Raw genomic sequence first — 23,575 nt, 5'->3', positions numbered from 1 at the left:
ATGTTGTATTTGTGAAGAAAGACTTCAGTTTGTTGTGTTTTGGAGCAAAGGCCGTCGACACAGAGTAGTAGAATGCTTGCTTGTTTGAGGCAGTGTACGTCTGGTGTGGGTTTGTTTTGTAGGTGCAGTGTTTGTTGGCAAGGGCTTAGTTGTGGCAGTAGTAGTTGCGTAAGCATGGGAGTTGAAGGAGGTCTTATATGCTGTGGTGTTGCCTGAGATTTGTCAGCGCAGTGCATATGGTGTGGATCCGTTCCCCGTAACAGTTAATGCACATGGAACAAATCCACGTGTTCGTCTGGTGCTTGTGATACGTAGAGAGCAAACCAGACAAATGTATTGTGTTTGGGGCTTGGGAATGCTCTCAGTGTCTTTAGCTTGTATGAGGATCAAGGAAATGATCTCCGGAGTCATATCTTTTCGTGTAAAAAACAGCACAGGGAGCCTCTGCCCCCAAGCGGGAGACGGCGCCATTAGGCTAGACCAGGGTTCTCCTCGCAGGATTCAGGGCAAGATGAGGAGGTCCTGTTCTTAGGCAGGAGCTGCATCTACTTCTCTCCACCCAGGGTAGCGATGGCTCTATAGGAAGGATCCTTTCCACCGCCAGATTTGTAAATAGTTGTAATGGTATGAGTAGTATGTCTCCTTTAACAGAGCAACATTTGAGAGAAAACTGACGTATATGGCTGGAGTGGGACTATATCTGGTTTTCTTTTCCAGACAACTATTGTGAGCACGATTTGCCTATGTTCGTGATGATGTCCACTCCTTCTGAGCCGGCCCTCCTGCAGACCACGGATCTCCAGGTGACTCTCCCCACCTTCCTTACTACTTTTCCATTTGAAGCAACACGTCTGTTTCATCTCCCATCATTCCTAAGACCCAACTTACCTTTTTGTCACCGAGCTCACGCTTCTCAATTTTCTACTTTGTAATCTACCTTTACTCAATCTCACTCACCACTCCACCCGTCTTACCTCACTAGTTTTAATCGCCTCAATATAAAGCCTCACTTCACTTTCCATGAATCAATTGGTTCTGCTGGCTGGAACTGCCCTCCTTACGCAAACTAGGAATCAAATCACGATTGGGACTGACATTTAAATGTGACAGGTAACAGTCTTAAGCTGGTATGATGCACTCAACTGAATGAAACTGTCTGGCATTATCTGACGTAAAATTCTAGAATTGTTCCAGCTAAAAGAAAATTAAATGGATATGGTATAAGGTTGAAGTTCATTTGGAAACATTCAGACTCTCTTACTCACTAACGTTCTCTCGTTAATAAATACATATCTACAAACACTTGACAGAGGCTAGTCAGCCCATTTCATGAAGTTTAGCAGTCTGCTTTCATGGCACGCCGACATATAGTAGTAAATAGGAAGTACAGATAATATGAGACCTTCTGGGCTGCAACGAGCTCAACTGTTGAAAAAATCTAATTCTACTAAGATCAAACCAATGTCTTTGAGGAAAGGTTTTGTAAGAGGGTGGCTCTACCCCACCCACACCAAACAGAAAAGTAGTAAAAGAAGAAAGGCATCATGGTTGTTAAAATGAAAACAAAAAATAAATGGTACATTATATTGGAGAAACAGAAAAGGAAAAGCCTTTCTAACACTTTAACTCATCATCCTTCCCTTCTCGTTTCCAAACTGATGTTCTTGTAGCTGTTTCTTCTACTGGCAAACCAGAACTCTTTGCCCAGACTTCCTCCTCCAATTCCATCTTAGACGATTCCGGTGCTGTTCCTCATTCTCAACCACTCTCTGACTTCCTCATGGTTGACATTAAAGTTTCTTCAATTGATATTTTTTCTGCCATCTCTGGCCTCCGTACTAACAAGACATATGGGCCTAATAGGGTCCCTCCTGTTGTCCTCAAGAACTTTGCTTCTGTGCTTACACCATGCTTATGCAAACTCTTTCACCTGTCTGTCAACTTGTACAGAACCTTTCCTTCTTGCTGAAGCTTGCTGTCATTCAGCCTGTCCCAAAGAAGGGCGACCATTCCCCGCCCTCTAACCATCGTTCTTTTTTTTTTTTTTTTTTTTATGTGTCCGTCTTTGGGCATAGGCTTCAAAGCCTGCTCTCAAGGCCCAATTGTCCTCCCATATACCATACACCTCTGCATGTCACCACTTCGGCGCTAACACCCACCGTCCATATTGAATACATGCTAGGGCTGTCTCATACAGGACCGATGTATTGATAGTAGCGGGGGTATTTATACGACATGTCGGCGGGTCTTCCGGTAGATTGGTAAAGTCTGATTTTCATGAAATTCAAATCCTCAAACTGTTCCCTGAGCCAGCCGGGATTTGAACCTGGGTCCGGTAGGACTGCTGGCCACCTCTCTACCGATATTGAATCTATTCTTAACAAAAAAAAAAATAAAGCACCTTTCCTGATACAACCTTCTTTCCGATCGTCATTATAGGTTCCAACAGGGACGCTCAACTGGCGATCTTTTCACCAACATTTCAGACTCCTGGTCATCCTCCTTTCGGGACATTGTCAAAAGCTTTGTCATTGCTTTTGACATCCTAATGGCTTTCGATTGAGTCTGGCATAAATCTTTAATTTCCAAACTGCCCTCATGCGGTTTCAATTCTTCTATGTGTGCCCTCATCTCTAGCTTCCCATCTGATCGTTCTATATAGTTGCTGTTGCAGACGGCCTCCGTTCTTCTCCTAAAGCTATCGGTAGTGGTGTTCCACAGGGTTCTGTCCCATCCCAACTCTCTTCCTTCTATTCATCAATGACTTCCTAAGCTGTACATCTAACCCTATCCACTCATACGTTGATGACTCCATCCTTCACCTTTCCATTTGCTTCCCACAGCGTCCATCTCGGCAGTTACTTCAACCAACAAGGGATGAGGCTATGATACAGCTAATATCTGACTTGGCTTATATCTCCAGCAAGTTCATTACATTCACTTCTGACAATCTCCACATACTCTCCCCAGTACACCGCACACGTGAAATCAACATTCTCTCGCAGTCAACCTTTAATACCACTACATCTCTTATGCACCCACTTATCACAAACACTGCACAAGATGGAAATACTTCCCACGCCCTTGTTGGCATATCGCACATGGCCACTCTCCCTCTTTGACAGTACCTCCACCAGCCCAAGAAACCATCACTTTTGTTTTATCTGCATTTACTCTTAAGCCCTTGTATGTCCCATACAATCTCTCCACTTCCTAAATATTTCCTCTGCCTCCCTTTCATTCTCTGGCAATCAACACCAATTCATCATAATACAACATCTCCCACGTGAGTCCATTGCTGAAGGCACGTGAGAGGGCTTCAAGTACCATACTAAACAACAAGGGGCTCAAGAGTGACCCCTGATGCACACCAGCATTCAGGGAAAACTCATCACTCAAATCTCCATTCACCCTTACCTGGGTGTGAGCACCCAAATACATGGCCATAACGACCCTAACCAGCCACTCCTCGTTCCCAAGCTTTCTCATTGACCACTTCACCTCCTCTGTAGGGACTCTGTCAAAGACCTTCTCCAAATCAACAAAAACAAAGTACAGTTCCCTTTTCTTTCCTATATATTTTTCCTGAAGCTGTCAAACAATGAATGTGGCATCAGTGGTCCCTTTGCCTGGCAAAAACCCAAACTGTACCTCAACAATGTTCACACTTTCTCTAATCAAACCTTCTTGAACTCTCTCCATTACCTTAATTATCTGGTAAAAATGCCTCTATAATTTCCTCCTTCCAGAGCATCATCCTTCCCTCTGTACACATTTACATTTACACTCTTCAGCCAATCATCTGGGACAACACACTCATATATAATTGTCTTTATCAAGTCAGTGAATAACCCCAATCCCATATCTCCTGAGACTTTCAACAATTCAGCTGTCAATCCAGACTCACCTGCTGCCCTCCCCACCTGCATCCTGTCTATTGCCCTTCTAAAATAGCAGCATCAATCGAAGGCCAGACACTGGACCTGCTGGCTCCAAACCTTCCCTGTCTCAGTCAAACTCCTCATTCAACAACCGGTGGTAATGCTCTCTCCAGGCGTCTTTAATATCCCCACTTCACCACTACCTTTCCTTCGTCATTCTTGACACGCTGCTCACCTATGATATCCCTATTCTCCCTCTTCATCTGATTTGCCACCTTAAATATCATATTCTTCCTTTCCATACTATTTAGGTTGTCAAGTAAATGAATTTGAGACTCAGACTTTGTCCTGTAAACCTCTTTTCTAGCCTGGCAGCCAAGTATTCTTCTTTGTTATCACCCTTTTTCCATTCCCGGAAAAGACTTCTTTTCTCCTTAACTGCAGCTTCTACACCCTCATCCCATCACCAAGTTACTTTATGTCTTTGGGGGCCCCTTGTCCATCCACATACTGGATCAGTAACTCTCAAAAGGTTGTTCATAAGGGCTCTGTACTGTTCATTAACACTTCTGTCAACGTCTCCCTGTTCAGCCACCACTCTACTCATCTCGCTGTAGAAAGCATCCCTTACTGTTTGGTTTTTCAAGTTCCATATTTTCCTCCTAGGTGCATAGGTCCTCTCTTTCATCACTCACTCCTTAAGGGGGGAGGCGGTGGCTCAATCGGTAGAGAGTTGGCCTGCAGTCCTGACAGACCCGGGTTCAAATCCCGCTGAGGCAGGGAACAGTTTAAGGATTTGAATTTCATAAAATCAGACTTTACTGATCTACCAGAAGGCCCGCCGACATGTCGTAAAAATATCCCCGCTAATACCAATACACCAGTCCTGTATGAGACAGCCCTAGCATGTATTCAATATGGACGGTGGGTGTTAGCGCCGAAGTGGTGACATGTAGAGGTGTGCGGTACGTAGGAGGACTACTGGGCCTTGAAAGCAGGCTTTGAAGCCTATGCCCAGAGTCTGTCACATAAGAAAAAAAAAAAAAAAAAAAAAAGCACCATGTCACATACCAATAACTTATGCTGCTGCACACACTCCTCTCTCCCTATAACTTAAACATCCTCCACTAACCTCCTATCAGCCCTCCTGACCAGGGGATAGTCTATCTGGCTGTTACTTCCCCCAGACTCATATGTAATCAACCTACTCTCTCTTTTCCTAAAATGTGTGTTACACACAATCTTGTTCATTACCTCCCCAAACTCGAGTATCCTTTCTCATCCTTCATTTCCTGTACAATATGCACATCCTTCATGTACCCCTTCATTTTCTTGAGTTGCTTTACCTACATGACCATTTAATTCCTCTCCCAAAATTAAAATCTCGTCTTCCCTCATACCACTTACTACACGTATTAGGTCATCCTAGAATCTATCCTTCTCTACCTCATCTACGCCTGCCTGTGGAGCATACGCTGATATAAATACAAACATTATCCCACCGAACAAAGTTTTCACTACTTTTATCCTTACACCGAGTCTCATAACATTCATGACATATTCCATCCATTTCTCTTTAACCAACACACCCACACCACCATATCCATCTGCACTACCCTCCCAAAACAACTTGTAACGTCCATCCCTCCCGGCAATCATTCTAGGTGATCCTCCTTTATACCTGACTTTCTGCACACATCCCACATCCACTCCCCCTCCTACTCAATGCCTCAATAACTTACCCTGCACTACCCCTCAAACTTCCTACATTCCATGATGCCAGTCTGATCCCCTTGAGTGATTTAGTATCCTCAGGTCTGCTTTGAAAATCTTTCTTTTAATAATCAGGAGGAATGAATAATGGGGAGAGACAGACCGCTGGCCCCACCCACCCGCACAATCCTAGGTCCAGGCATGGGATCTGGGACCCCTAGCCCACCGGCCGTGACCAGTGGCTGTGGCAATGGCCTCGGGGCACCCTGCCAGGACAGCTACAGAGACACCCTCCCAGCGCGCCTTGGCACTGTAACTATCCTGCCATTAGACGGCCAACCTCCTGGGGCACTACTCCCCGATTCGGGCCCCTCTCTATTAGGCGGAAGCAGCAGCTTGGGAACCGCAATGCCCTGTACTCTATAGCACAGGTTTTGAACCCCATCCCAGCCAGGCATCAAAATCCATGCTAGTGGAGCCTCGTCACGCCTCCCCACAATAGGTCCGCCACTAGTTAGCGGGGCCAAAGCTTTCTGTTCACATGCCTTTGCTGGCGTCAACCCCTGTGACGTAGTGGGGTACGTTGTGTGATATGTAAACAGCATGTGGCGTAGTGCATGAGATAGAGGAAGTGTATGGGAGAGTACGCTGGTCTACTGTTCATATTAGTGTCACATTGAAAAGGTCAGTATAAGGGGATGGTCAGATCTTCTAGTAGCTAGTGAAATGGGAGCCCCAGTTCTCTCTATCACTAGCATTCCCATTCCCCATGGGAGTACTACCCTGATCGGCCGGTGATGCAGCTTGCTTCCTTTATATACAGTATATATATATATATATATATATATATATATATATATATATATATATATATATATATATATATATATATATATATATCCAAAGCCACTCCAACACTACTATTACACTTACAAGCATTTCTCACCCTACATACGATCTCTACCAGACAGCCTAAGCCACTTGGTAGAGATACATTGGCTGTATCGTCCCCACTTCGGTCGGGATAGGCCGGTCCTGCAGTGGACACTCAAACGGCTGATGAGATAACATTATATATATATATATATATATATATATATATATATATATATATATATATATATATATATATATATATATATATATATATTACCCGAATTGTGTATTTGAGGTACTGTATAGAATGCCTACGCATTCTATAGAATGTGTGGCATTTTTTGGCAAAGTATGAGATAAGCTTATTTCATTCTGATCCTATATACTTTACCTAGGGATTTTAATAGAATGCCTAGGTATTCTATTGACTGTCCAGCATTGGGGGGGGGGAGGTAATGTAATACTATATAATACAGTAGACAACAGGGGGGTTGGGCTGGAATAATCTAGGCTAACTTTAAGTTTGGTTAGGTTAGGATAGCTTAGAAGAACGCTAAGTTATGTTAAGCTTTTATCAAAATTAACCTAACCTACTCTAACCTAAACTTAACCTAGATTATCCCAGCCTAACCTAACCGCAGCCTAAATTAACCTAACGTAAATGAAATGACAGATATCACAGTTTGCCTGTTTGCTGCAGTTTGGTCGTTTCACACGTTGCCTAAAGCAGCTCGATAATCTACAGAATACCTAGGAAATGTGTACAGATGATTTTATTTTATATCTTGACTTGAAGTTTTAGGCATTCTATAGAATACCCAGACATTCTATACTGAGACGGGTTTCCCACTTTGATGGTAACATATACAGTACATCTAGATACACAGATAGACAGAGATGGACAGGGACAGATATATAGAGAGATTGATATGGATATATAAAAGATAATGTTTTTCTGTCTGTTTGTCTGTCATCTATTAAAAAGGAGGGGGTGCATAAAGAAATCTCTAAATACCCCTAACAGGTGTAACTTTTACGACGATTATATATTATAGTCTAAGATAAAAGTCGTATCGCTGTTTTGTCCGAAAATTAACTGAAACACGTGAGATCTCTACCACAGTTGCATATTCCTGGTTGGCTAGCCAGACTTCCTCAAGCTACATATTTGCTGCTGATGGGATGACGGTATAAACGAACCCAGGAAATTAGGAGAGAAGAATTGTAAACCATATTCGGTTAAGCGATTATCGCCTGACCGTTTTATCTTATACTTTGCCACAAAACATCAAGCGAGCCGAGTATATACTTTTGAATGGAAGGGGAAAGCAATATACATTCAACTACCAGGGAGATGAGAAATGATAGGATCTACCTATACTTAATGGGAGAGAATCCCGAATAGATAACGCAAACATTCGGTGTAAACAGAACCGAAGAAAAATTGATTAGGCGATTTCGAGAGGAAAGCACAACGGAGAACGGTCATTGCTCAGGTCGCCCTCGTGTAACTACACCATTACAGGAGTAGGAAATAAGCACAGTGATGGAAGGCAGCACCTGCAAGCAGTGCTTACGCCGTAAGATATGAATTGCTCCTAGAATGAAGCACACGGATAGTTGTGCGTAAACTTCGGTCTTTTGGGTTATGTGTTCGAACTCCAGCTTGAGGAATTTATATCGTCACTTATTTAAAAAAGAAAAAAAAATGATTACCATTGTACAGTATTATATATATAAAATAGTTTGGACATTTTATTTGTAACACTGACGGATAATGACAATCACAGCTCATAATTATCAACTTAGGCTAAGTAGAAGTTAAATAAATAAATAAAGAAGAACTGATTTCAAGACAATTCTTAGCTAAGTGAATTGCAGTGTTGCTGACATGACAGTAAGAACGAGAACAGACGAGAATCAGGTCATGAATATTGAGTATAAGTAGCAGTTGGAAAAGCACTAAATTTATATTTTGCTTAGTTATCAAAAATATGTTCGTATCCACAGGTTCGTCACCTGGAGCAAATGGCATCTCATTATGTCAGTGCTACCAAACGTCTGTACGACAAAATGCAGAGCGTACCAAAACTTCAGCCATGCAGCAAATGTCTTCACCAAATTTCATGGCATGACTTTTGTATTTGATTGTACTGTACATTACAGCTGCTAATGTTGCGACCCTAATGGTCAAGATTAGAATTAATTAGACACAATCAAGACATTATGGTGAAAACATGGTAGCCAATTACAGTATTTTTTTTTTTTTCTACAACCATATTATTATTAGCTACACTGGGTCGGACGGGTGGACGGATTGGTTGGATGGGTGGGGTGGGTGAGTAAAGTTGAGTGGTTGGGTGGGTGTAGAGGGGCAGAGTGGGTGGAAGGGTGGGTGTGATGGGGCAGTTGGGTGTTGAGGGGCCGAGTGGGTGGGAGGGAGGGTGTGGTGAGACGGAGTGAGCATGGTGGAGCAACGTGGGTGTGTGAGTGGGTTTTACATGATGGGTGGATGAGTGTGAGTGAGTAGGTAAGCATGGTGCGTGAGAAGGTGGGTGGCTCGTTGGGTAAGGAAGATGGGTGGGCAATGAGAAAACAGGTCCATAGTAGTAATAGGTCAGTGGGGAATATATCCCTGGGGAAATGTGTCCAACGATGAACATGCAGTAAGTTCATTATGTAAAATGGGACCCGGGGTCTTCTCCTACAGGGGAAGTGGCCATTCAGGGTCCCAGGCAATGCCGATATGCACGGTCATAGGGCTTTACCCGGGCAACGCCAGGCACCCCTACTAGTGTAATATAAAAAATTTAAAAATAAATATTACCAAATATTCTCAACTATTTTCATAACTTTTGCTGTTATATATATATATATATATATATATATATATATATATATATATATATATATATATATATATATATATATATATATATATATATATATTGTTATGTCCTCACCAAACACTGCCACAGGCTCCAACAGCAGTAGTACAGTATAGGAAGGACGTTGCCCAGTGAGTTGTTCTTCTATGGTCAGCCTTAAAGTGTACAGCACACAAGATCAGCTGAGGTGAAAGTAAACACTGGCTTCTTAAAGTTCACTGTCTTAATTTTCCAAATAATTTTACTTAATGCCTTCCAACTCTACTTCACTGTTCTCACATGCACTGGAACTGTACACACTTTACTAACTGCTATTAAACTTAATACTTAATAACACTTCACAGTTATTACACTTCACTGTTTTCTCAAGTACCAATGATATACAAACTTCAATAACTTGTCACTGCCACTGTTTTCACAAGTAGGCCTACTGAAAGTACACAATCTTCACTGACACCACACCAAACCGACTGCACTTCGCACAAACTGACCTAAAACCCGATTGAACTTGTTCTAATCTCTTATCCATCCTTATATAAGCCTGCATTATACCAGAAACTTCTACCGGTACTTCACAGTTCTGGTAAGCGCTGGTCTTGCATCAGCCCCTAGTAACAACAGTTACCAACTAGGAGACATCAAAACATGCCAGTCTTCTTACATTACATAACACTCTAAATCATTTACCATACGAACTTAAATGTCATAATTTAACAAGCAGTCACTTAAATAAGACATTGTTGAGAAAAAACGAGCATGAAAATTAATGTATAACTTACGAAATAACTACGCCCACAGGCAGCGGGCAAACTGGCAACTCTGACTCGTACCGATACCAGCCTACCGTAAACACCAGGAAACGTCGAGAAAGATCTCGACACCTACCTACTCCCTAGTTCTTTGTCGTCCCGACAAAAGTACACAGTATATACAAACATAAACCCTAATCCTAATGAAATATCCAACTGTACACAAAATAATCTTTCAACTTATCAGGTCTTCTTCATCTGACGCTGACTCTGTCACTGCAGTTCAGCAGCATTTCTTCCTATGATTCCCATTCCTACCACACTGAATGTCGTCTGTTCTTCCTTCTTCCTGCAAGCCACTCATCAAGATTCTCCTGCATTTCCTCAGTGGTGGGGCTTCCTGGGAAAAACTGGCTGGTTGTTGCCTCTCGTCACCATCCTTCACTAATGTACCCTCATCCTTCTCATTTGGACACTCACAGCTGACGTGTCCCACCTCACCACATGTCCAACACGCTTTTGTTGCAACTGAAGAACTGCTTGTACTGCTCTGTTCTTGTTCCTTCTTCCATTCGGGACAATCCTCCTTTTTGTGCCCCGACTTCCCACAGAACCAGCAGCCTCCTCCGGTCTTCTCCTATTCCCTCTTCCACTTGTAGCAGTCCTCTTTTCTGTGTCCTGGCTTTTCACAGTACCAGCAACTTCCCTAAAATTTTTCCTTTTCACATACTTGCCCCTTTCTTGCCTTGAATCCTGCACTACGACCTATCTGAAAGATGGATGTACTGGACCTGACATGGGACTCAAATTCTAGAGCCCTGGCTAGTGCTTCTTGCATGGTTCTGGGTTGTGCCTGCTTCACTTGCACTTTCAACTCTGCATTGTCAAGAGCATCAATGAACTGGTCCCTCAGTACAATAGCCAGCGGGTTAGGTGCTGCTCCAGGGTACGCCTTGTATGCCATACTCTCCAGGTCATGAGCAAGCTGCCGTAGGGATTCTCCTCGAGCCTGTACACGGCTCTGAAATCTTGCTCCGTAAACCTCAGTCTGGTGCATCGTTCCATATCTGTGTTCCAGCATTACTACTAGGGACTGATAACTGTTCCTCTCCATCACTGACATCTGGCCCAGAATTTCCATTGCGGCACCCTTAAGGCTAGTAACAAGCTGCACTGCCCTCTGCCTCTCATCCCAACCATTCTGATGTGCAAGTAACTCAAACTGTGTATGGTAAGCTTCCCAAGATATGCTACCATCAAATTCTTGAGGTTCCTTTTTAATTGGATCCCCGTTATAGCCATGCACTTCACTGGTTTGGGGCCTAAAACCTGGGGCATCATAATTAAGTCCAGGACTTAAAACTTCTGCATTCTGATTATTCAACCCTGTAATGTTATCTTTAGATGCCTGCGATCTGTCAAGATTCACCATACGCTGTCCATTCCTTTCATATACTCCCTGTACACTAACCTGAGCTTCAGCAGTGCAATATTTCTCTAAGGCCTCAATTTTCTCACTAATTATCTTAACATGGTCAACTACATGCTTCAACTGGTTATCTACATGCTGTCTGCACTCCATCACTATTCCCTCACTAATCTTTAGCTGGTTGTCCACATGCTTTTTGCACTCCGTCACTATTTCCTCACTAATTGACTTCAACTGGTCGTTTACATGCTGTTTGCACGCAGTTACATTATTGCTTACCTCATACCTGCTGCCGTAGCTCAGCGTATACCTCCTCCTTCAGTTATTCCTGTTCTTCCTTCATTTCCCCCATGAAAGCATCCAGCTGTCCTTGCATCCTCAGTTGTAATTCCCTCTGTTGCTCCTGTAATGCCTCCTGAAGCTGTTCATGTCGTTCTTTCTGTTCTTCGTCCTGTGCCTGGAATTGTTCTTTGATTTCTTCCTTCTGTGCCTGTAACTGTTCTTTGAGTTCTTCACATTGTGCCTCTAGCTTTTCACTCTGTGCTTGCATTAGCTTCACGATCGTCGCCAGGGAAATTTCCTCCTACTGCCCAGTTCGAGATCTTGTCTTCACACCTTCTGCTTCCATGTCGAGGATTAGACTCACTGCAGCCCTAAATAGTTCCACACTCCTGACACCAGTGGTACGTCCTCACCCCACACTGCCACAGTCTCCAACAGCAATAGTACAGTATAGGAAGGACGTTGCCCAGTGAGTTGTTCTTCTATGGTCAGCCTTAAAGTGTACAGCACACAAGATCAGCTGAGGTGAAAGTAAACACTGGCTTCTTAAAGTTCACTGTCTTAATTTTCCAAATAATTTTACTTAATGCCTTCCAACTCTACTTCACTGTTCTCACATGCACTGGAACTGTACACACTTTACTAACTGCTATTACATTTAATACTTAATAACACTTCACAGTTATTACACTTCACTGTTTTCTCAAGTACCAATGATATACAAACTTCAATAACTTGTCACTGCCACTGTTTTCACAAGTAGGCCTACTGAAAGTACACAATCTTCACTGACACCACACCAAACCGACTGCACTTCGCACAAACTGACCTAAAACCCGATTGAACTTGTTCTAATCTCTTATCCATCCTTATATAAGCCTGCATTATACCAGAAACTTCTACCGGTACTTCACAGTTCTGTTAAGTGCTGGTCTTGCATCAGCCCCTAGTAACAACAGTTACCAACTAGGAGACATCAAAACATGCCAGTCTTCTTACATTACATAACACTCTAAATCATTTACCATAAGAATTTAAATTACGTAATTTAACAAACAATCGCTTAAATAAATCATTATAGAGAAAAAGAGCCCAAAAATTAATGCATAACATACGAAATAACTACACTCACAAGCAGCGGGCAAACTGGCAACTCTGACTCGTACCGATACCAGCCTACCGTAAACACCAGGAAACGTAGAGAAAGATCTGGACACCTAACTGGTAAATCTCACTTCTTATATATAGATATATATATATATATATATATATATATATATATATATATATATATATTGAATTCACACACCAGAAGGTTCCTTGTAAATATAAATTATGTAAAATACTTGGAAACATTTAAATGAAGGGATTATTTGACTTCGTTCCTACCTTCACATTTTGTGTTATACGGCACAAGACTCTACATTGTTTCTTCATCATAATGTTTAGTAAGTTCTGCAGATTCGCAGAGAGTCCAGAATGAGTTCCAGACTAGTGTGCACAAGCATTTCCCTGACGAGAGACAACACAGTGAAATTCTGCAGGAGCAATACAAGTCACTTTAGCTTTATGGCTTGCGTGTTCTACTTTATAACTCATGCTGTACAGTATATAGGTGTAGCTACGTATTTCTGATGATACTAAGTTAGAACGATTTTTTTCAGGTTGGAGAACACCACGTAGTGAGTTTCCTCTTGGCTCTGGGCTGCCTCTCCTCCTGGGACAACACTGCGCCGCCTGTTAGGTGTGTCCACACATATTTACGTATTATTCCCTTCATTACTGGGTGGCCCGCACTAGTACCTATATAAGTGTTATATATATATATATATATATATATATATATATATATATATATACACACACACACGAGTACATATACAGTATATGTTACAGGGAATTTGTGTAACCAGTGATTTCATGAAGTCTCTAGGAAATCCGTGAAATGAGTTTAAATTATGATGGAGTAATTAAGATTAGTTTAATTTTGGCTGCGGTTAGGTTAGGCTGGGATAATCTGGATTATGTTTAGGTGGGATTAATCTAGGTTAGTTTGGTTAGGCTAGGTTAATTTACATGAACGCTTAACATAACTTAGCATTAAAAAAAAAAAAAAAAAAAAACTTCCACACACCAGATTACTGGTGTCATCCATTCGTTAAAAATCTGTAACAGTTGGACTTGAACTGCTGTAACTTGGCGTTTTGGGGGAAACTATCCCTGGGAAGCGAGTTCCAAAGAGAAGGAGTTCGGGGAATAAAAGAGTTCTGATAGGCAGAAGTTCTTCAGATTGGTAGTGTTACAAACAAATGATGAGCGCTACCTCACGGTGGAAGGCATGGATAGGTGGCCCAATGGATGCAACTTCGTCTGGGCATTTGCCATAAAAGTTTGTGATATGCAAGAGAGGCAACACTTCTTCCTTGTAGTGGGTTGTTCTTTAATAATTGCTGGGTTATTAATGATTCTTATGGCTTTATTTTGAATTTTGTCCAGTTGTTTTAGTGAAAACCTCTTAGCATCCATTCCACAAGAGTGAATAATACTGGAACTGAGCGGGCACATTTCTTTTGTAAATTATAGCTAACTGCTCCATAGTGCAGAAGTTACGGATTCTGTAAAATAATCTAAGTTTCTTTGAGGGGGTTTTAGCAAGTGATCTAACGTGAAAAGTCCGACCGAGGGTATTGTTAAGTGAAACCCTGAGATCTTCAACACTTTTAAAGATAGAAATATTGGTTGCAGTGAATGTAATATAGGAATCGAGTGATATCTGTTAACTAGTAAACTGAATATAGTTGGTTTTCCTAGCATGATATGAGACAATGTTCTTTTTCCCCCATTCAGTAATCTTAGATAAACCATTATTTATGAAGACTTCTGTGCTTGAGTGGTAGTTAGAGACATCAGACTTTGTGAATGAGTGGTTATGTGTACTGTGGAGCACTGAGTCATTTGCATATGGGTGAATGGTTTATGAGTGGCAAGACAAGAAATCAATGACAATTGGGGCCAAAATTGATCCTTGTGGCACACCGGCATTAGCCGAGTGAAAACTGTAATGTGCATCATCAACTTTTATTCCTATCTTTCTATTCTGAGATATGAGGAAATCAGTGGGACAAGGTGATAGGCCGTAGCAAGGGAGTTTGGATAACAGGGAACGGAGACACACTCTGTCAAAAGCTTTAAGAATATCAAGGAGGCCTCATGGGTTATTCCATACTGGTCAACTGACGGATGGATTGTATGAGTTATGGCGAAAACCATAGTGTCACTGATTAAGTTATTGGATTCAAGATGTTTAACAATGTACTTATTAAATGACAGTCTTAAATACTTTTCCAAAGGAAGTGATAGTTACGGGTCTGTAATCATAGGGCTCAGAGGAGCTTTCTGTCTTTGGGACTAGGTGAATGTTGGATTCCAAAGTGGGTATTCATAGTCATGGTAATTTTGAACAGGAGGAGTTCTGGGGAACACATTTTCAAAACTACTGGAGAAATTCCATCTGGACCTTGGACTTTGTTGCTTGGTAAATTGTTTAAGAGAGATGTTACGTATCCAATATGAATAGTTTGTGGACCTATTTCAAGAGATTAAAGTTTTAGAACAGGAATATTTTGAGACTTCCTCTAAGGAAGAATTTCTGGCAAACATACTGACAAGGATCTTAGCTTTTCCACATGGGTCGTTTACAGTGGTTCCTTCTGAAGATTTTGTTGGGTAATGGCTGATAACTTTTTAAAGTTACTGTTGAAGAAGTGATAGCTGACCAGAATCTTCTACTGTCACCATGATATTCTCAATGGTTTGGATACTTTGTTGTGAAGAAAGTTTGATTTGGCAAGATTTATTACTGATTTTGCATGGTCTGGCAATTTGAAATTGATTAGGAGTTTAGGTAGTTATATACCTTAAGTAAGAGTTGTTTGCTAAAGACGTTTGGGTCGCTGCTCTGGCACAATTACAGTCGAACCACTTTGGGGATTTCGATCTTGTAGTGAACTGTTGACGGGGTCTGAACAGTTCCATACCAATTTGTATTGTCATTAATGTAGGACTGGGTCGAACTGATGTCAGTGGGGAAAAAGAACTGCTATATAACGTCAGTCTATCCATCTATGTTTCCATCTATAGCCATACGCCACAACCCCGTAAGGGGTGGCCGTTTGTCTTTGAGTTAGTTGTTTTACGGTGAGGGGCACTAACTCTCCACCAACCAACTTCTTGACACGTAGGGAACAAGTTTGGGTTAGTTATATGGTTATCACCCAGTGTTGTAAATCATGTAGTTTCCTGTCTTACAGGGAACCATTAGGCTTGTCACTCAACATAAAGCCACCTGAAAATGAAAGAAGAGTAATAAAACTTGACAGGATAGATGGGAGAAATAGGAAGAGAGGAGGATAGACAGAAAAAGAATGATAAAGGTGAATGAAGAAGTAGGCAGCATTACATGAAGTGAACGGATGATGATCACCACCATCTACCACCAGTATTAGCAAGATAATTTCCAAATCCACCCCAGTCTGCCCTATCATAGTGCCATCTGGTCACCCTGACTGGTTCAGAGTCTCTTGTCCGACATCACACGAGGCGTAAACCACCGCCAAATCCACGCTAGATGGGAATTTAGGCCACTTAAAGCGGCAAGAGGCGGCTATACAACACGACAATATGTACTGTACATATGGTGATGACTGAGGTAGGAGCACTGAGCTCTATAATATGGAGAGGCTTTCTCAGGGGTAACACAGTGTGATTTATGTAGCTGCTGCCAGGGCGACACTGGTGTAGAGGCAGCCATGTTACACCATGCCTGATGCCTGTGTTTTTGTACTGAGCTACTCTGTGGGTTTTTTAAAGCAGCTGATGATTCCGAACAATATAGTGCCATGGTCCACTGTGCAGCTTACGAATTCAAAAATGGGCACAGGAATTCATCGAAGAGAGATGGCACTACATTTCACAAGTAAGAAATGTGTCATGCTGCTAATGGGGTGCTTTCAAAGCTAGTATTCTGGTAGATGTCATCACCATTGGGACAAACACATTCCCCTCGGTGTTTAAAAAGCATAGTTTTCTTTGTTAAATATCTACACTGTTGTGTGAAACTGTAAATCATAGTAATGTCATATATCGTAATATAAATAATACAAATAGAACACGTATATACAAAGTAGTGTGAATTATTTATATTTGTCATGAAAGGAAATTAAAATATCAATTTTGGCATGTGATGGCAACCTGCCATTTCAGTGGTCCTATATTATTTAATTTCTGCTACATTTGGTACAAGTTAGGTTTTTAATACGTAGTTTGTTCAGGCTGTAAATTATGCCTAGTAGGTATCTTGACTCATTCAGTCTCTTTGTGGGAAGAAATTTAATGTTGAGTAAATACTGGGACTCAACATTTTGCTCACTCCCTTCACGCATGCGTACCAGACGGTCCAGTGTTTAAGTTTTTTCACAAGAGATTTGTTTTCAAAACAAATGCATGAGGACTAATGCTTAAAATAATACAATTTAGACTTTGGTTTGGTTAGGTTAGATAAAGTAAGGTACTGTAATTGTTTTGGAGGGTCTGAGGGGGCAACACCACGGCCTTCTCAAACCGTGGCAACACGGGTCGTGTGGTGTGCATGGGTGAAGGGAGTGAGCAAAATGTTGAGTCCCAGTATTTACTCAGCATTTAATTTCTGCCCACAAAGAGAATGAGTCAAGACACCCATTAGGTGTAATTTACGGTCTGAACAAACTATGTGTTGAGAACCAAACTTGTACTAAATGTAGCAGAAATTTAATAATATATGACCACTGAAATGGCGGGTTGCCATCGTATTCCATCAATGATATTTTAATTTCCATTCATGATAAATATAAACGATTCATGCTATGTTACATATACTTGTTCTATTTGCATTGTTTATATTACGGTATATGACATTACTATGATTCACAGTTTCACACAACAGTGTAGATATCTAAGAAAGAAAAATGTGGTTTTTAAACAGTGCGGGGACTGTGTTTGTCCCAGTGGTGGTGACATCTACCAGAACACTAGGCTTTTCAGAAGCACCCCATTCTATAACATTATTGCCCCCTCGAGTGGGGCAGGGAGATTCTTCCCCAGTATCCCTGTTTTATACTCATTGGCTAAGTGTACCCGATATAATTCGTTGAAGTAGGCAGAAAAATAATTATAATCCATATATGTTTTTGTATTATAAGCCACGAGTGTATCTTTATTAACCCCTTCGTACTTGATGATGCGTTTTGTCATCATATGGGTGTGGCTGTGACTATACTTGTTGACGCTCTTGGCGTCATTAAAGCATGAAAACTTTCATCAGAGGAAAAGTTTTTGGCTGATCGGTATCATTTTTGGAGACGTCATAGCTTCCCTGCTCCTTGTCAAAAGTAATGAGTTGGCAACTGTGGGTCCCGATACCAGCAAGAGAGCGGACAGGTTATTCAGCTCCAAATGAGCTGTGAGTGGGGAAGTTACTGCGTGGCTCTGTCCCTTTAAATTTCCACTCTTACTTCCATCCTGGCCGTGCAACACATTTCACTATACCAGTAGTGGTTGTGTATTGTGTTTGGGCACTGTTGTGATTAGATTTGGTGTTTGCAATAGGATATTTGGTGTTTGTGAAGCAATCCTTGTCATTATCAACTGTTGGCCTGACAAAGATTATGCTACTGTTTCTAATCAACTACACTGCCTCTACCCCTGCACCAAATGTGAGTATTCAACTATAATGATAGTGAGAGTAAATCTGGTGACTATAGTGTGCATATCTAGTGTACAAAGAATTGGTGAAATACATGCAGTAGCTTAGAGGAAGGCAGAAAACTGCCCTACAGTCACGACACGGCATGCGCGCACCGTAGTTTTTTGCATTTTTCTCGAAAACTATGAGGCCTAGGATCACTGTTGTGGGCTCATATGAAAGCCAATTAAATTCTGCATAGGATGATAAAATAAAAACATGAGAGTGGCACGAAAAGTTTTTCACTAGAGCTCCCCGAATAAAAAAATCTGTTGTCTGTCGGCAGTGGGTTTTACTTTTTCACTTCTTACTTGAACACCATACCTCGTATCAAACTGCGACCTCTGGCAATCGAAAGCTAATAAAATTCTCTTTCCAGTGATTGTATAACATGTAGAAATTGAATAGTAAACATTCGACTTATGATATTGGGAATTGAAATGTATGCTTTTGAATGTTTATTCGCACGGCCCTAACATATGTATAGCGTGTTTTTTTTTTTTTTGCTTATCATGTAGAACAAACATCGATGAATAGGAATATATGGGTTTTGTGGCAAAATAAATATGTTTGGGTGGTGAAAATAAGCCGAGAATACACATATTTGGAGCAAGCGATGGGCAAGGGGGAGGAGGGGAGAAAAGCAGGCGTGTCATGTTCCACAAAACTTATTGACTTATCAACGTGCGAAAGGGTTAATAACCACTGCTTAGTGGAAATAAAGTATTTGAATTTGAATTTGAGTGCTGGTGTTCCAATATGGTGGCAGAAATCACATGCCCGTGGCAGAGATAGCCACTCCCTACTATAGAGCTCAGTGGGTAGGAGACTGGGGATAGGCAGTGTGGGTGAGGGTGGATGCCATTGGTGTCATGCACTTGGCCAATGTGGCGGCAGATTTGAACCATGCACCCAGATTTTGTTTTCGTTAGATTCGAAATTTGATATTCTCGTTAGATACGAATATGGGTAGAGGTCCAACAGTGTCGTTAGATGCGAATTCGTTAGATGTGAACTCATCAGATGTGAGGTCACACTGTAGTTTCTATTATAAGGGTTACAATAACAATATGTCCTACATGTCGTAAAAGGCGACTAAAAGGGACGGGGTGAGGGGACGAGGGACCCCCTCCTCTGTTTTTTAGTTCCAACAAGGAGACAGGGCATAGAAAGGGAAGGGGGACTGAGTTATCCTTGTACCCTGAAGATTGGGTCTATGAATGTGCTTGATTGTAGTACAAATGAGGCTAAAAAGGAGATTGGGAGAATGTTTGTGAGAAGAAAGTTTGGTGTGTTAGCTTTGAATGAAACAAAGATGAAAGGGAAAGGTGAGTCTAAGTTTGGAAGTGTGAATGGAAGGATGTCAGGTGTTGATAGAGGAAGGGCGAGAGAAGGTGTGCCCATGTTACTGAGCCCGGAAGTGCAGCAGGGTGTGACTGAATGGAAGTGTCACCGAGACTGATGTGGGTGAAAGCAAAATTCGGGCATGAATTGTGGGTATTTGTGAGTGCATGTGGGCTGGTAGTGAAAGAGATGCAGAAGAGAGGGAGTCTTTCTGGAATGATGAGTGCCTACAGAGGTTTGGAGCAAATGTAAATGTGGTAATGATGGGAGATTTGAATGCTAGAATGGGAAATGTAGCAGTTGAAGGTGTAGCTGGTGTGCATGGTGTGCCTGGAAGAAATGAAAATGGGGAACGAATGATACGGATGTGTGTTGAGCGAGAGCTTGTGATTGGGAATACCTTGTTTGAGAAGAAAGATATACTGTAAGTATACAGTACATGGGTTAGACAGGAGGGTGGAAGGGTTGTTGATAGAACGTTGATGGACTGTGTGGTTGTGTCCAGGAATGTAATTGGAAGATTGCTGGATGTGAGAATTTTGAGAGAGGAGGGTGGAGGTATGTTTGACCATTAGCTGGTGGAGGGTAAGTTGGAAGTAGGTATGAGGTGGGTGAGAGCTAGGAGAGTTAGGTGTGGCAGAGTGGTTTTGAAAGTGAGTGAGTTTGATAAAAGAGAGAAAATGATAGGGTCAGAAGTTGAAAGGTGAGTGGAAAGAAGTGAAAAATCAGGAAAATGGCAGTGTGGAGGAGGAATGGCACTTGTTTAAGAGTGCTGTGCTGGGGCATGCGGAAGAGGTGTGTGGTGAGACGTGTGGGTGGTGGTGTAAGAAATTGAAATGAATGGTGGTGCGAGGAAGTAAGTATGGCTGTGGCTGAGAGGAGACGTGCATATGAAATATGGCTGAAGAGGAAGGATGAGGTGTCATATAAGAGGTGTAAGGAAAAGAGGAATAGGGTGAAAAGGGCTGTGCATGATGCTAAAGTGGCAGCAGATGAGCGGTGGGGTAGGCTGTTGACTGAAAATTTTCCACAGAATAAGAAAATGTTTTGGAAAGTGAAAACGGTGCGACGGGGAGAGTCTGGGTAGGAAGAGCGAGTAAAAGCAGAGGATGGAAGGATGTTAATTGAGAGGGATGCAGTAAGGAAGAGATGGGCAGAGTATTTTGAAAGATTATTAAATGTAGAGGAGGAAAAGGAGGCTAAGATTGTGGCAGATGGAAGGGTACAAGGAATAAATGTGTTGGGAGAGTTGAATGATTCTTTGATCACAATGGAGGAAGTGCAGGAGGGAGAAAAGGAGATGAAAGCTGGGAAAGCTGCAGACATGGATGGTGTGTTGTGTAATGCCTGAAAGGTGATGGAGCAGCTATTGTTGAGTGGTTAGTAAGGTTGCTGAATGTGTGTTTTGTGAGCAGTATGGTGCCGATTGACTGGGCACGTGCTTGTGTGGTTCCACTGTTTAAAGGTAAGGTAAGGGTGATAGGTATGAATGTACTAGCTTTAGGGGTATAAGTCTGTTGAGTGTTGTAGGTAAGGTGTATGGTAGAGTGTTAATTAAAAGAGTTAGAGAGGGTACAGAGAGAGTGATCGGTGATGAGCGGTTTGGCTTTAGGAGAGGGAGGGGATGCATGGATCAGGTGTTTGCTGTGAGTCAGGTGTGTGAAAGGTACTCAGTGAAAGATAAGGATGTGTTTTGGGTGTTCATGGATTTAGAGAATGTGTATGATACATTGATGGGGAGGCTTTGTGGACTGTTTTGAGATTGTATGGACTTGGTGGTAGATTGTTAAAAGGAGTGAAAAGTTTTTATGTAAATAGTATAGCGTGTGTAAGAGTGGGAAATACTGCGAGTGATTGGTTTCCCACGAGAGTGGGGCTGCAGCAGGGACATGTGATGTTGCCTTGGTTGTTTAGCATTTATTTTGATGGTATTGTTTGGGAGGTGAATGCGAGAGTGTTAGGTGGAGGTTTGAGTCTGGTAAAAGCTGATGGTAAAGAGTGGAATCTGAATCAGTTGCTGTTTGCGGATGATACTGCACTGGCGGCTGATTCAGAGGAGAGATGAGACTGTTGGCAGAGGAGTCTGGAAGGGTGTGTGAAAGGAGGAAATTGAAAGTAAATGAGAATAAGAGTAAAGTGATGAATTGTACAAGGTTGGTAGATGGTAGGAAGATGAATATAGATTTGAATGGCGAGTTGCTTGAGGAGGTAGAGTGTTTTAAATATCTAGGGTCACATGTTGCTGTGGATGGAAGAATAGATGCAGAAGTGAAGTTTGGAATAAATGAAGTAGGAAAGGTGCTGGGAGGAATGAAAAAAGTATCTACATGTCGTTCGCGTAGAATGGATGTAATGAGAAGGCTGTCTGAGGATGTCGTGGTACCGACTGCATTATATGGGGCTGAAACATGAAATATGAGTGTAGCAGAGAGGAAAAAATAGATTGTAATGGAGATGAGGTGTCTGAGGGGTATGTGTGGAGTGACGGTATGGATCGAGCGAGAAATGAAGTGCAAAGGAGAACTAGAGTTATGCGGGAGATGGCTGATTGAGTTGAGCAGAGTGTTGTGATAGTTTGGGCATTTGGAGAGAACGATTGGTGAAAAAGATAACTGGATCGGATGTGAGAGGTATAAGGCTGAGAGGTAGACCACGAATTGGATGTATGGACAGTGTGAAGAGAGCGTTAGATATGAGAGGAATGTCTGTAGAGCAAGGAAGAGTGGCTATGCATGATAAGAATGATTGGAAAGAAATTGTGAATGAAAATAAATGATGACACAACCCTGAGGGGATATTCTCCTGCAATTGGTCTGATCAGTTGATCAGGTTAGGTGTGGGTAAGGGGATGGGTCCATTATGATGTGGCAGGGGTAAACCAGCTCTGCTGTTGGGCCCTGCTGTGGATGTCGCTGATTGCACAGTGCAGTTGACCCTTGTGTTGTGTGCTGCTGCGAGGATCTGTCCCTTCTTCCCTTGGGGCTAAGATATGAATAAATGTTTGTGTAGATGAATGAACTGGGAATGTGTCGTTGGCTACACCCCTTTCTTTGGGTGAGGCAACCTAGGTATATATATATATATATATATATATATATATATATATATATATATATACAGTAATCCCTTTAAGACCTGGACGCCCAAGTCCTGGACACACCAAGTCCTAGACATTTTGGACTGGGGTCTTTGACACCAAAAATGGCCAAAAAACGTAAAAAAAGAAAGAAAAAAAAAGCCAACATACGTTCATCCCTGCCTTAAATTTGCTGCGTTGTGGCAACCAGCTGTATTTTGGCAGGTAGTTCCTCCAACGTCCGTTAGAGCACCCCTGCACCCTTCCCAGTTCCCTCCTACCTACCGTCATGACTGCACGCTCGTCATCATGGCTGGACACATGCTCTTTTTTTGTGAATAAACAGTGAATAAACTGCAATACCTCGCCACTAGACCACATAGGAATTTACAGTGATGTGCAGTGTTAAGAAATTAGACTTCAGAGTGCAAAGGATTAAGTGCAGAGTGCAGCACTGGCGTGTTGCAACTGGCTTGGTGCAAGTTAGAATAGAATGTGCAGTCTTAAACAATTGTGATTCACAGTGCAAAGGATTATGTGCAGCACAACACTGCTTTAG

The 23,575-nt window shown here is 42.0% G+C and overlaps 1 protein-coding gene across 1 annotated transcript in view; it reads left to right on the top strand.

The window, feature by feature from the left end:
- The window catches only part of LOC145415017 (reelin-like), a 492,696-nt gene that overhangs the window by 453,688 nt on the left and 15,433 nt on the right, over positions 1-23,575 (top strand). The window contains exons 38-39 of the mRNA XM_080284434.1: positions 718-803; positions 6,045-6,172. Coding sequence (XP_080140560.1) covers positions 718-803; positions 6,045-6,172 — 214 coding nt within the window. The remainder of the gene's footprint in view (positions 1-717; positions 804-6,044; positions 6,173-23,575) is intronic.

This window comes from Coenobita brevimanus, chromosome 101 (assembly GCF_032717465.1).
Source record: "Coenobita brevimanus isolate Jiangsu-jjx chromosome 101, ASM3271746v2, whole genome shotgun sequence".
In the NCBI taxonomy this organism is placed as follows: domain Eukaryota; kingdom Metazoa; phylum Arthropoda; class Malacostraca; order Decapoda; family Coenobitidae; genus Coenobita; species Coenobita brevimanus.
The sequence above is the reverse complement of the archived record's forward strand: the minus strand, read 5'-3'. Positions and strand labels throughout refer to the sequence as shown.